This window comes from Equus przewalskii, chromosome 8, assembly GCF_037783145.1.
Source record: "Equus przewalskii isolate Varuska chromosome 8, EquPr2, whole genome shotgun sequence".
Taxonomy (NCBI): domain Eukaryota; kingdom Metazoa; phylum Chordata; class Mammalia; order Perissodactyla; family Equidae; genus Equus; species Equus przewalskii.
In genome coordinates, this window is record NC_091838.1 from 62,658,858 (window position 1) to 62,671,801 (window position 12,944).

At 40.0% G+C, this 12,944-nt stretch overlaps 1 protein-coding gene across 1 annotated transcript in view; it reads right to left on the reverse strand.

Moving 5' to 3' along the window:
• Positions 1 to 9,195: 9,195 nt before the first annotated feature.
• The window catches only part of EXT1 (exostosin glycosyltransferase 1), a 271,026-nt gene continuing 267,277 nt past the window's right edge, over positions 9,196 to 12,944 (reverse strand). Inside the window, exon 12 of the mRNA XM_070631922.1 lies at positions 9,196 to 9,735. Within this exon, the coding sequence (XP_070488023.1) occupies positions 9,550 to 9,735 (186 nt within the window). The 3' untranslated portion in view covers positions 9,196 to 9,549. The remainder of the gene's footprint in view (positions 9,736 to 12,944) is intronic.

Below are 12,944 nucleotides of genomic sequence, written 5' to 3' on the forward strand. Positions count from 1 at the left end.
TGCACTGTTTTGGTCCTCTACATCTCAGGATGGACAGGATTCTCTCAGTGTTCCTGCCCTTCTCTCAGACATTCCTGGACCACTGCCTTCCACCCAGTGAAGATCCAGTGTGCCTCAAGGAGATATCTCTCAGTCCTCCTGTCCTGCATCTAGCATTCAGTATCCTGTTGTATATACTTGGTGAATATCTCATGGGAAAGAATTAGCAGGTGGCTGTGGATCAATGAAACTGGGTCACCTAGGAATCTGAATCCTTCATGCCAGCCCACACATGGCTGCTAAAAGTTTATTAGCAGTTCACCTGGTTTCTCCTTACTCCACTCTCTGACGGAGTAACATTCTGGCATTGCTAGGGATGAAAGCAGGCATGGGATACTCCTCCTAAGTGTAGCTTATCAGACTTGTACTCATTGTAAAGATGAGAGTGATAATCTCCAGTTCTACATCCTAACCAGAAATGGGAGTCAATTTTTCCATTTCAAAAGCCTTTAGAGCAGGATCTTTCCTAAAGATTTTGAAAAGAACATGCTTTTTGCTACCCTATGCAGTGTCTCTGCTAAGTGCAGTAGAATCACATATGACCCACGATTCCAGTGTTATGCACTGAAACTTTTGCATTAGGAAGAAAGCAAATAGGATTCAAGGGAACTATTACTATTATTAATATTATTTACTTACTTTTTTCTGGGAGTACTTACCTTTAGCCGGGCAGTCATCCTGAGCCATGTCAAACTGAACCAACCAAATCTTTGTGTTATGATGATGTCTTTCATATAGACCTAGGCTCTCACTTTTCCTTCTGCTATATACTTTTAGAGGAGGGTGTTTGAGTTCATGTCCCTCTGTAAGTAGTGCACTTTCAATCTTTTTTTTTTTTTTGGCTGAGGAAGATTTGCCCTGAACTAACATCCATTGCCAATTTTCCTCTTCTTGCTTGAGGAGGATTCGCCCTGAGCTAACATCTGTGCCACCTTTCAATCTTTTTTGTTAGTTGCTACTTACTTTAAAAAAAATTTTTTTTTTTAAAGATTGACACCTGAGCTAACATCTCTTGCCAATCTTCTTTTTTTTCCTTTTTTTCTTCTTCTCCCGAAAGTCCCCCAATACTTAGTTGTATATTCTAGCGTATATCCTTCTAGGTGAGCTATGTGGGATGCCGTCTCAGCATGGCTTGATGAGCAGTGCTAGGTTTGTGCCCAGGATCCAAACTAGAGAAACCCTGGGCCACCAGGAAGAAGAGCACGTGAACTTAACCACTCGGCCACGGGGCCGACCCCCCTACTTATTTCTTAGATCTCACCTAAATGAATATCTTCTATGAAGGCCCCCAAAACATGCTAAACACCTATCCTCCAACACTTCCAGCCTTGCTATACTGTTAGTATAATCTTTACTGCATTCTATTATGCACACAGTGCTAGAGGAAAAATGGTACCTTCTTCCTACAAGTGCCAAGAGATGATCTAGAATTGAGTCTCAATGACCTGCTAGGATACATAACTCCTCTGGAGTCAGGATGAGCAGTGGGGTCAACATCATACAAATCATAGGACCGAAGAGGGAAAGAGGGGTGCATTCCCCTTAGGAAGAACAGCCACTGTTGGTGGAGAAGAGGCATTAGCTGCTAAGGAGGATGATGTTTAAAATGCTTTTATTAAAACTTAATTCATATGGATATTACCAGAAGGAAGAAGAAAATATTTGAGAGGGAAGATTCATTTTACTCTTTATTTCAACCTAAAGACAGGACATAAGGGACATGTTACCTAGAAAAAATTTTCCAACATCCAAGAAGAGGGTTAAGACAAGTAAATTAGTTCGTCCAGGGGAATGATATCCAACTTTATTTTTTCTTACCACTGAAGGTCACCCTTGTTAATTTTGCCTCCAAGGACCCCAACTTTTTAAAACATTTTGGCTGCCAAATTGCAACTATGATATTTTCTAGATAGCTTTTTATTGGGTAAGTTGAAATTTTCTTTCAATAGGCATTATAATATATTGAAGTATCTTGTGAATATGCAGCAAAAGCCCTTAAAATGTTTGTAACATTTGACCTGCCAATTTCCTGCTTATGATTTATTCTAAGATCACTGTCACAGACGTGAACAAAGATTTATCTTCAGGAATATTTACCAGAACATGGATCACATTGCTCAAATGTTGATTACAATATCCGCTACACAATTATGAGAAATTTTAAAATGTCTAAATATCTAACAGTTAGGAATTGAGTAAAGAAAATATGGAATAGCTGTACAATAGAGTACTATATGATCATTAAAATTTGATTGTTCAAAATGATTTAATGACATGGAAATACTTTCACTATATATTAAATTTAAAAAAAGTCGTTATAAAAAGCCATGTATGTATAGATCTTTGGGGAGCCGTTAAAATAGCTTCTAAGTTTCCCTCTTCGTAGCTTAACTTTTTTTTTCTACCCTAAAATGGGATAATCTGATGCTCTCTGATTAAAGACACATTTTAGGCTTGTTGTACAAGTAGTTTTAGCCAAGGAAATCAGGTTATTTGCAGTTCAGTTTGGAACAGAAATTCCAACTTGGCAAATAATTTACATATTGGCAAGAGCACATTTTCTTTCTTAATATAATTGAAGCCACCAGAAAAGAAACAATAATAATTGGCACCCAAACTTCATTTTAGTCCTGAGCTATCTCAACTATACTCCATTAAGTGAGAATGAGAAACAGACCATTCCTCAAAGCAGTTCAGTCAGGAAATAAAAAAGCGACTTCGCATAATCTCTGCAGCTGGATTACCCAATCCTGAATGCTAAGATGATTTCACGCCTATAGGCATTAAAACACGACCGTAATTGAAAACAAGAGGAGTCTGTGACACTAGAAAGACCACAGTTTAATCTGGGTCAGTATTAATCACCTAAATGTTAAACTAAGAATGTTTCCTCTTTAACAAGGGAAAGATTCTTAAAATAAACCGTTTTGGCAAAATATTAACTACTAATAATAGGTAAGAGTTACATACTTATTATCATGTACTAGGTGCTATTTTAAGAACCTTATATTTGTTAACTCATTTAATCCTCATGAGAACCCTATGAGGCATAGACCAGTACTATTCTGAGGAAACTGAGGCACAAAGAGGGCTAGTAATTTCTATAAGGTCACAGAACTACCAAGAGGCAAAATCAGGATTCAAACCCGGGTAGTTGTGTTCCAAAGACTGTGACTGTGACCAGCACACTTAGACAGTTTGTCTGAGTGAGGCCAAAAGCAAATAAAAACCTTGCATCCACTCCACTCTATCTTCTAAAGCACAGTTGAGCCTCAAACAGTAGGCAACCTAACCTCATTCTTCCCCCCTACATTTTGACTTCCTGCAAATCAGAGAGACTGTACAATATTGGGGGGGGGGGCGGGGCAACGTAGAGTGACTCCGGTGCCCACAAATAACTTCTAGCCTTCTCTTGTCGTGAGTAGACTTGGTGGAAATGCTCAGACTATAAAGCCACACCATCTTTTATTTATAAAGTAGGTTTGCTCAAGGTATTTTTGCATGCTATCACATTCATCGAAACTGCGAGGTAGGGTTGGACCGAATTTAAAAGTTGCTTCTCCAACGAGACTTCTCATTTGTCCTCACACTTGGGAGTGATCCTATCATCAGTCACACAGTGGGACCAGATTTTACAAGTAGCACTGTCACATCCATGTTCTGGTTTGGAACCTACGACTTGACAAATTCCTTTCTGAGACTCCTCTGATGACTTGCCCTAGACTTGCCTTGTCTGACCTCACACTGACTTCCCTCTTTCTTGCTTGGGGACATGGAATAGGATTTTTTTCATCTTTATTCCCTCAGCTGCACCTAGCACAGTGCTCAGTACTATGCAGTAGCTGTTCAGAGACTATTTGTCAATAAATATTTTTGTCACCATTTTACAGATGGACAAACTGAAATAGAGAAACTTGATGGAAGTCATAAAACAAATCAACACCTGCAAATGCAATGTGGCATTTGCTGCCCTGCAGATATGTGAAGTTGGTGACTGATGTCCTTTCTCTAAAAATATCCAAAGAAAGAGGGTAGAAACAGAGATGTGGCAGAGAGGCCACTGGAAAGGGAAGAGAAAAAAGGAGAATAAGAAGGAACTTCATCACTGTCATAAAACAGTACTACAGTGGTCCTGGATCAGGGGCCCGCGTTTACACCTGGAACCATTTATAAATCCTTTTGAGAAACGTCAGTCTAATAAATGGTTCCCCAGCCAGGAACTCATGAGCTCTACACAGTAGTTGAAACCAAAGGGGGTAATGGCCACAGCTGTCAGGCTCCAGATGCTCTGGGGCCCGGCGCTGCCACGTTGTCCCAGCGTCTGTGTGGAGGAACGCTGTGAACTGGGCAAATCACCACCGTTCACCCTGGTCTGCTTCCAAGAGCACCAGCTGTATCTGGCCTGGAAGGTGGCTCTTGCTGGCAGCCCCTTGTTCCCCATGAGGCTGGGCGTTGGGCTGCAGCCAGGCTGTGGGAGTTGGACCTCCACCCAGCACACAGGGCCCAACCTCATCTACCTATCTCCCCCAGAATCTCCACACAAGCTTTGTGTTCCCCCAGCACACCAAATCCTCCTGAGAAATGACATCTTTCTGTAGTCAACAGAAAAGATGGAAGGAAAACCACACAGATGAAAAGTCATGTCATTTATTAATAATTTCTTTTTTTTTTCTTCTATAAATTGGAAGGAAAAAGTCTTTGGTGACACTCTCTATAAAACAATCTATCTTGGATGGCAAAACCCAAACATAGAGTTACACAGGTCAGTGAAGTAAATCAAGACCTATGGCTTCGTATTCTCACAGGCTCTCTCTCACACTTCAGGGCTTAATTGCACTAAGTCATTAAGAGTCTATAACAAATGGGGAACACACTTCAGAAAAGACCTGTGGTGATACTACAAAAACATTGGCAACATATTAGAAAACTGGCCCAAATGTACATCGTATACAAAATAAGGTATCCTTTTTTTTTCCTTTACAATTTGCCACTTAAAATAGTTCCAGTTTTTGATGTCTTCCTTCTACCCCCTCAACATATCCTATACATATTTTTCTCTCAAAATAAATATACAAGGTTCATTACATGGTAACCAGGTCATTTGCATGGCCCTAATTTTAGTAATAATTACAACAGAAAGGAAAGGGACGTATTCCCAGGGAAGGGCAGAGAACTATTGCAGAAATCAAACGGCCTCCGAGGCCTAAAAGGCAAAGCATTACAAAAATACAACGACTGAAAGGCTAGCTTGACTTGATTTTAAACAAGGGTGAGACCATGCTCTTCTGAGGGCTTTCTGGATGGATGCCACTGTCTCTTGTTCCAGAGGATACTAGAGCCTTCCTCACCTATTTAATTGGCAATGAAAGTCCCAGATTTGGGTAGCTCATCTAGGCTTCTCATATGGAACTCAAATTAGTGAGAACTACAGATAGTCTCTGCTAAGCAAAAGTCATGGAAATAAAATCCTTTGATTTTTGGAAAGGGCAAAGATGGTTTCCAGGAGTCATCTTCATTACTGAGATTATGTTGTAAATAGCAGCTCTTCTATCCAGGGCTTCTGGACAGTGTTACTGCAGTGATGGGAGAGACTATGTTGTACTCAGAACGCTTTATCCCATTTTTTTTTAAAGCGGACTTGGAGTCAAGGAATAATCTGTCTACATGCTGAAGCTCTAAGACAGAGGACAAGTTTAGCACAGTCTGATATTAATGTTTATTGACTGAGAACTCAAGTCTAAACAACTTTGTCCCCATCAAGCATGCCTGAGAAAATGAGGCTGGGAGTAAAAGAACTTTCTTGGTTAAATAGGCCAAGAATGACAAGGCCATCGGAAAGGTTCTTGTCATTTAGTTGCTGCAAATGCAAACTAAGTAAATGAAAGCAGCAACTGATGTCCTGATGCGCAGGCTGCACGGTGATCACATTAACTATTAGCAGGTGGGGACATTTTTATTTGAGAGGTCATGGTAAGAACTGGTACTTTTTAAAATTGGAGCTCTGAGATCTGAGGGAACATAAGACACTTTCAGGTCTGGGAAGTTTGCCTCCGCTTTTGAATCCATAATTCAGTTTGTCCAGCAAGAGTCTTATTCAGATTCCACCCTGGCAGGCTCTCTGCCTTCTCCCTGCTCCCGCCCTTTAAACAAGTTTGATTAAAATTTCATTAGTTCTTAAATCAAGAGCTTTTTTTTTTTTTAAAACAGTATATAGGTCTATTCACATTCATTCATCTCACCCCTGATTAACTTAAAGTTCAGTAACCTTTATGAAAGGCCACTGGCATAACATTCCTTCAAGCAACCAGGTGTCCAGAACCACTAAAATAAAGGCTAACATAGCCTACTGTAAATGAAAAACAAAAATCACTCCCAAAGGAAAACTGAAGGAAGCAACCGAGATTGATCCTTCTTTGAGCACCATTGGTAACGAGAAGAAATTAAACTGGAACACACATAAGATTCCAGGTACGAGAGGTTTCACTTTCTTCTGAAGCATCCTGCTGGAAAGTGTGCTGATAGGTCCAAGGAGACCCACCCAGCTATGTGATCTTTTGTGACATGACTACAGTGATTATTTCATGGATTCTTTACAGCTTCACTTTTGGTTGTTTTCAACAAAGGTGATGTTTCACGTATATGTAAACTTGAGTTGATATTTGTAAGCCTTTTTTTAAATACATACATAAGTCAGCTTAAAAAAATTATTTTTAAGATCACGCGTCTTAACGTGGAGCCAGAAAAAGATGTTGTGTGGAAATCATAACCGGCTGAGTCTTCCCAGGAGTTTCTGCATGTAATTTATTACATGGTTGGCACTGCACTCTCTGGTTTTGGCTTCTTCCCAATTCATACTGGCCCACTTAGGGACCCCTGGTTATCATTAAAGTTGACTGAGAGAGAACTCCTGACATCCTACAGAGATGGCTATGATTTGTCAACTTGCTGCAGTGAAATATAACTCTTGCCTAAGTGAATTAAAATTACATCTTACTGCTGGGCCTCACTGATTTGCTAAGCATTGTTTAATTCCCAGCTGTATGTTCCAAATGGGAAAAGAACATACTAGCTAGCATCCCAAAGAGCTTTCCTCAGAGAAGAAGACAAAATGAAACTGCGGAGGTTTAAAGTGACTGAAAAGTGTGTCAGATCCTGTTCTCATTTATAATGACAATCTTTTCTTTCAATGTCACATACATTGTTTGTGGAGACTATGCCCTGCGAGCTTTGTGACAGGTAAATCAGGCAAAGTAGTTCCTTGAATCCATTCATGGGACCGACTGGTACAATTAGGGACACTGCTCTGCAAGCCAAGAAGACAACATAAGTTTCAAGTTGGCTTGGGGTCATTGAACAAAAGATTGCACTCATTTTTGCAAAGGAGAAAGACACAAGAATCATTTGGCAGGCCTAAAAAATTAAACACAAATTTACAAAGGCCAGATGAATAAGGATTAATTGCTAACCCTTTAAGTCACTGAGAGCTGCAGCTTCAACGGCATGAAACCTATTAGACAGGGCATTTCAAAGAAAGCAACAGGGGCAAGTACCATCGACACAAGAATTATTTTTCAACAAATACAGAAGAGAAAGTCACATCCATTTAGGAGAAAATGTCATATGTTTGAGAGTGTGCTAAGGCTGGGTCAAATTGGATGAGAGATTTAGGGAGCTATTCTGAGGCACAAGGCTGCAGAAAAGCCCCCCTCTTTCACTGAATTTCAATTCCCTGGGCACCAGTCACAACACAGCATCTGGACATGTGGGTGCTGGTCATCGCTCTGTCATTAGGTAGCATATTGAGTCACCTCCCTAGACCACTGCAAAACACCTACTTGCACTCCTGTCTACAGCGCCCTCCCTCCTTACACTATCACTGCAAGTTCCTTCTCTTCCAGAGGTCTACAAAGCAAAGATGAGTTAAAGTCTCCTGGATTTACGGTTTCCGCTCACCTAAGCCAGGCACTTGAAGTTATTTGAACATAATTCTGGAATGGAATTTTCTTCTAAACCAACCCTGGAAATAAATTTATGAGATATATGAGAGTTTAGGGGGAAAAAAACAACAGTGCTTCTTGATGATTCAGCACCAGAGGTGGGAGGACCCAATAATGTCTTTCTCTTCTCTATTCTCTCTTGCTTCTTCCAAGTAGAAGAAAGCATTCAATATGAGAAGTCTCCATCTTTTATTATGGAATTAAGAGATGTAGATTTTTTTTTCAGTTTATACTTGTAGTTTTACAATAGTCAGAAGCTCAAAGCAGCATTTGCTGAGATAGAAATGTTTTTTAACAATAGGCACAACTAAACTTCTCCACAGATTTACAAATTAAAATGAAATAGGAGAGTATTCACATTTGTTTCTGATTATCTTGTTTGCCAGATTCTTCCTCAAAGCAATGTTTGACCAAAAATGGTATCAGGGTCCCAATGGTGAGAGATACCCCCAGTTACTTCTCAGCAATCTTCATGTTTGATGGTGAGAATGGATACATTATTACTTTTTTCTCAATACAGAAGCTTCTGAAACTTGAGGTTTTCACAAACATGAAAGAGCTTGTCTTGTAAATAATGTTCCCCCAATATACTCATTCTTCCTTTGCCTCTAAACCAAAGCTTTCCCCAGCTCTAAGCAGAAGTATGTCAACAGTTGAATGTTTTATCTAGCCCACACCCCTAAAAACCATTGGGCTATTGTTGTGGATCAATCTTTCCATCTCCCTAATATGCTGGGGGATTGTCTGAATGATTTCTTTTGCAAACTGAACATTTCTTAATTATACTAGTGTTTTCTTGGTACTAACTCCCCCCACCCCCCCAATGAAGAAGGTTATCATACTTACATATCCCAAACATAATGTTTTCAGTTAGAACTGCCTACCCAGAAGTCATAATACTTACTCTCATGCAGCGACATTTTAGAGACAAAAGTTCAAGTGGATCTGCAAAATCAAAGTGGAAAACAATTTGCACTGGCAAGGCTGAAGAATGAACTTGCCTTTACTTATGCTCAGTTATGTCTTGACACTGGGTCAAGTGACTTGTGTTTTCCATGGAGCCTGAGCTTTTGTAACTGCAGGAAACCCTGCATGACCAATGGCAATGATGTTTGTGGGAAGAGGAGTAGCAGCTTTGAAATAGTCACAACCAACACAATTTTGATTAAAGAAAGAACTCTGGTTTTTAATAGTTTTGATCATTAAAAAAGTTTAAACCTGCATAGCAATCATTTCAAAAATAATTATTTAATGTTCCATAATTAAACTGTACACAACCTAGTCTTGGGACATAGAAGCCAGTGAGGTGAGTTTGGAGCAGTCCCGTGCGGTCCCAGGAGCCAGGAGTCGAGTTCTCATTGGCCTTTTCTTGTTTTTTGTCATTCTGTCCATCTAAGTTTATTTGGATACTTGGCACAATCTGGCCCCGCTGCTGAGCGGATCTGCACTGGGAAGAGAGAGCAGCTTGACCCCTGTCCCTTCTCGCTTCCCCTCCCCCACTTGGCTGGATTCCTCAAAGTCGCTCAATGTCTCGGTATTTCTTCCTCAGAATAGAGACCTGGTCTTTAAAGAGGACGGGGTCGAGCCTCATCTGAGAGTGGATCAGCGGCATGTAGCCAAACCAGCTGGCAAACGTATTCATGCAGCTCTGTCGCTGGGCAAAGTGGTCCGGGTCGGCCCAGCGGGAAGCCCGAGAGGTCTGGGGAAAAGGAAAGAGACATGGAAGATGATGAGAGAAATGTAAGATGAGATGGAGACACTGCGGAAACCAAGTCAGACTCACGGGCGCGCAGCAGAGCCTGGCGTCTGGCCTGGGTACCAAGCTTCCCCATCCATGTGCCTGGGGAAAATGCAAGCACTGATCCTGGTTTTCAGCTTCACTAGAAGGTTTTCCCAAGATATGCTACGTTCCTCAGTGCTAAAAACACACAAATAAAGATCTATATTGACTAATTCTCTGGTCAGTGAATGACTTACCAATTGAACCTCAATTACCGTGCTCACTAAATACAAAACTTCTGTTTGCACTTGGGATCAAAGACTATGGCTAACAGTGTGTTTGTGGTTTCGACGATGGTTCTCTAAAACCTTCTTGTTTACTTGGTTGATTCTGGGTAAGTAGAAAAGATGGCTACCATCTCTTTAGCTCTCTGTGTTGCCCCTAAGATTGGTTAAATATGTTTAGACCATGTAAATGACTGACACGGATTTAGAAGAAAGCCTTAAATGACTTGAGTGCTGAAATTTAAATAGACCAACTAAGCATAATGTCTTTAAAACCATGTTTTTATGAAACAAGGAAAGGTGGGCTGCCCAATTATGGGGGGAAACCCACAAATTCATTTATGTCGTTAGGCAACTATCAAATGATGTATATGGATGTGTGTTTGTGTTCAATGTGCTGGCATCCTCACGTGTTGTTAGAAAATACTTTCATAGGAAGGTACATTTTACTGTGAGAATCACTCACAGTCACTTTAAAACCACAAGTGTCAACATACTTGAAAGTAATCATTGAAGGTAAATACAAATGTCAAGTTACCTTTGAGCAGCAGGATAATAAACAAAATACTATTTGTAAAGTGTTTTCATGAAGCTCATTTGAGCCTCACACAACCTGGTCAAGTTATCAACTCAGGTAATAACATCCTCATAGTAGAGAGGAAGTAGGTTCAGGGAAGTTAAAATTATTTGTTCAAGGCTAAGGGGCAGAACTCAGGCTCCATTCTTTACCATTTATGCTAGGAGAACTCTGCTGGGTAAATCAGAGAAAGTATCAAATGAAGCCGACCACTTGAGTTCATATCAGAGCAAATGGTCCCAAATGTATCTCACTTTGTTCCTAAGTTGGTATGGGTTTGAAGGCCATTTCTGACTGGCCCACTCATTCCCAAACAGCCAGACCCCCACATCTAGGCAAGTGCTCACAAATGCAAATGGTAATACTGTCAGAGCTCAAGCTCATTCTTATTCCCTCTTACAAATGAAAAAAACAAAAAAAGCCCACTGAATCATTTGAGTAGCTCTTTTGCCTCTAGATTTTAACATTTACTTGGGTCAACCAACCTATTGGAGAAGATATCTTTCCTGTGTAATAAAAGCATAATCTTAGAGCATGACATCCATTTACTTCATCAGTCATACAAACATTCAATAAACAAAAGTGTACGATGGGTAGAATGGGGCAAATATGGTACATATCTAACTAGATACATCTAGTTAGACCTAAGGCTAAATTTAGATTTGTCCCAAAAGATGTATAAAATTATTTCTAGAAATATGGGTTTGGTAGAAATAGATAAATCTATGAAAAGGGCATAGCACCAACCCCTAAGAAATTATGTTATTAGAGTTCCACTTCTAATTAGTACATAACCTCAGAGAAGTTATCAGACTGTCTGAGCTAACAATATTAAAGGAATGCGGTGTCCTTAAATGAGATAATATACATGAAAATGCCTGGACACACAGTAGACAATATATCTTGCTTGAATTTGAACAGCCTTTTGGCCTTAAAGATTAAAAATTCTTATAAAACCTCTCGCCTGTTCTCTTAGTAGTTGGAGGGAAATAGAATTTTCCACTAGACTGTTTGCTCACTAAGGACAGCAGCTTTGTCATGACCTGTACCTAGAACAGTGCTTTAATAACTTGTAGGTGTTCAGTAAAAATGGAATTATAAAATTTTATAAACTTAAAATCCTGCAAATTTGTTGCTCTTACTAAATTTAGTGAATGCAAAACCATCAATTGTGTTAACATGAGGCCGGGCTAAGTTTTCCTTTGCAAAAGCTAGATTTGCATATGATTTTCAATAACCGTTAGAGCAAGGTACATGGAAACCCCCAGACAATTGAACTGATACAACAAAGTTAAAGTATGTCTTTTCAGGTTGACTGAAATCCTGTTGGATGCTCCATGACTTAACTTGGGTAGATCTAAATGGTCTTACTTAAGGTTTTTGATTTCTAACATGTAGTGCTGGGCTCTGTCCAAGATGAATAAAGGTAGATGAGCTTCAGCATATCCAGATCGTCCTGGGAATGGGACCCTGGGGTGTAGAAGAACAAGCAGTGGAAAGAAGAGAGCCTAGGCTTCAACTCCTAGTTCTCTAAGATTGGGCAACTTGTAGCAATACGCTTAAATTCTCTGGGTCTTAGTGTTCTTACTTGTAAAAGGAGAAAGTTGGAATTACATTTCCCTACAAGTATCTTTAGTACTAAACTTTTTTTTTTTAAGATTTTATTTTTTTTTCCTTTTTCTCCCCAAAGCCCCCCAGTACATAGTTGTATAGTCTTCTTTGTTGTGGGTCCTGCTAGTTGTGGCATGTGGGACGCTGCCTCAGCGTGGTTTGATGAGCAGTGCCATGTCCGCGCCCAGGATTCGAACCAATGAAACACTGGGCCGCCTGCAGCGGAGCACGCGAACTTAACCACTCGGCCACGGGGCCAGCCCCTAGTGCTAAACTTTTATGACTCAAAACAATATTTCTTTTATAAAATCTCTTTTACATGTTATCTCAACCCTCTGAGGTAGATTTCACCATTTCCATTTTAAAGAGGAGCCAATGAGTTTCAGAGGGTAACTGACTTGCCTACAGCTCATAAATGCTGGTTCTAGAACTGAAAATCAAGCATTGTGACTGCTGGTTTGCCATCATGATGTTCATCCAACTCCAGAGCAACCACTAGAAAGCTGTGTTGAGAGTATTATTAACTATTCATTAAAAAATCACCTACAATAAACTTACATAAATTCTTTGTAGGTCTTTAACTCTAGAGAAGATATGTCTTTCTCATGCCAACTTGTAGGTTATATGAGAGCTTTTATATTCTTGACATAAAGATACCCTTGACTTCCGTCTTCCCAATTATCTATGTGCCAACCGTACGCTCGCTCAGAGCTTTC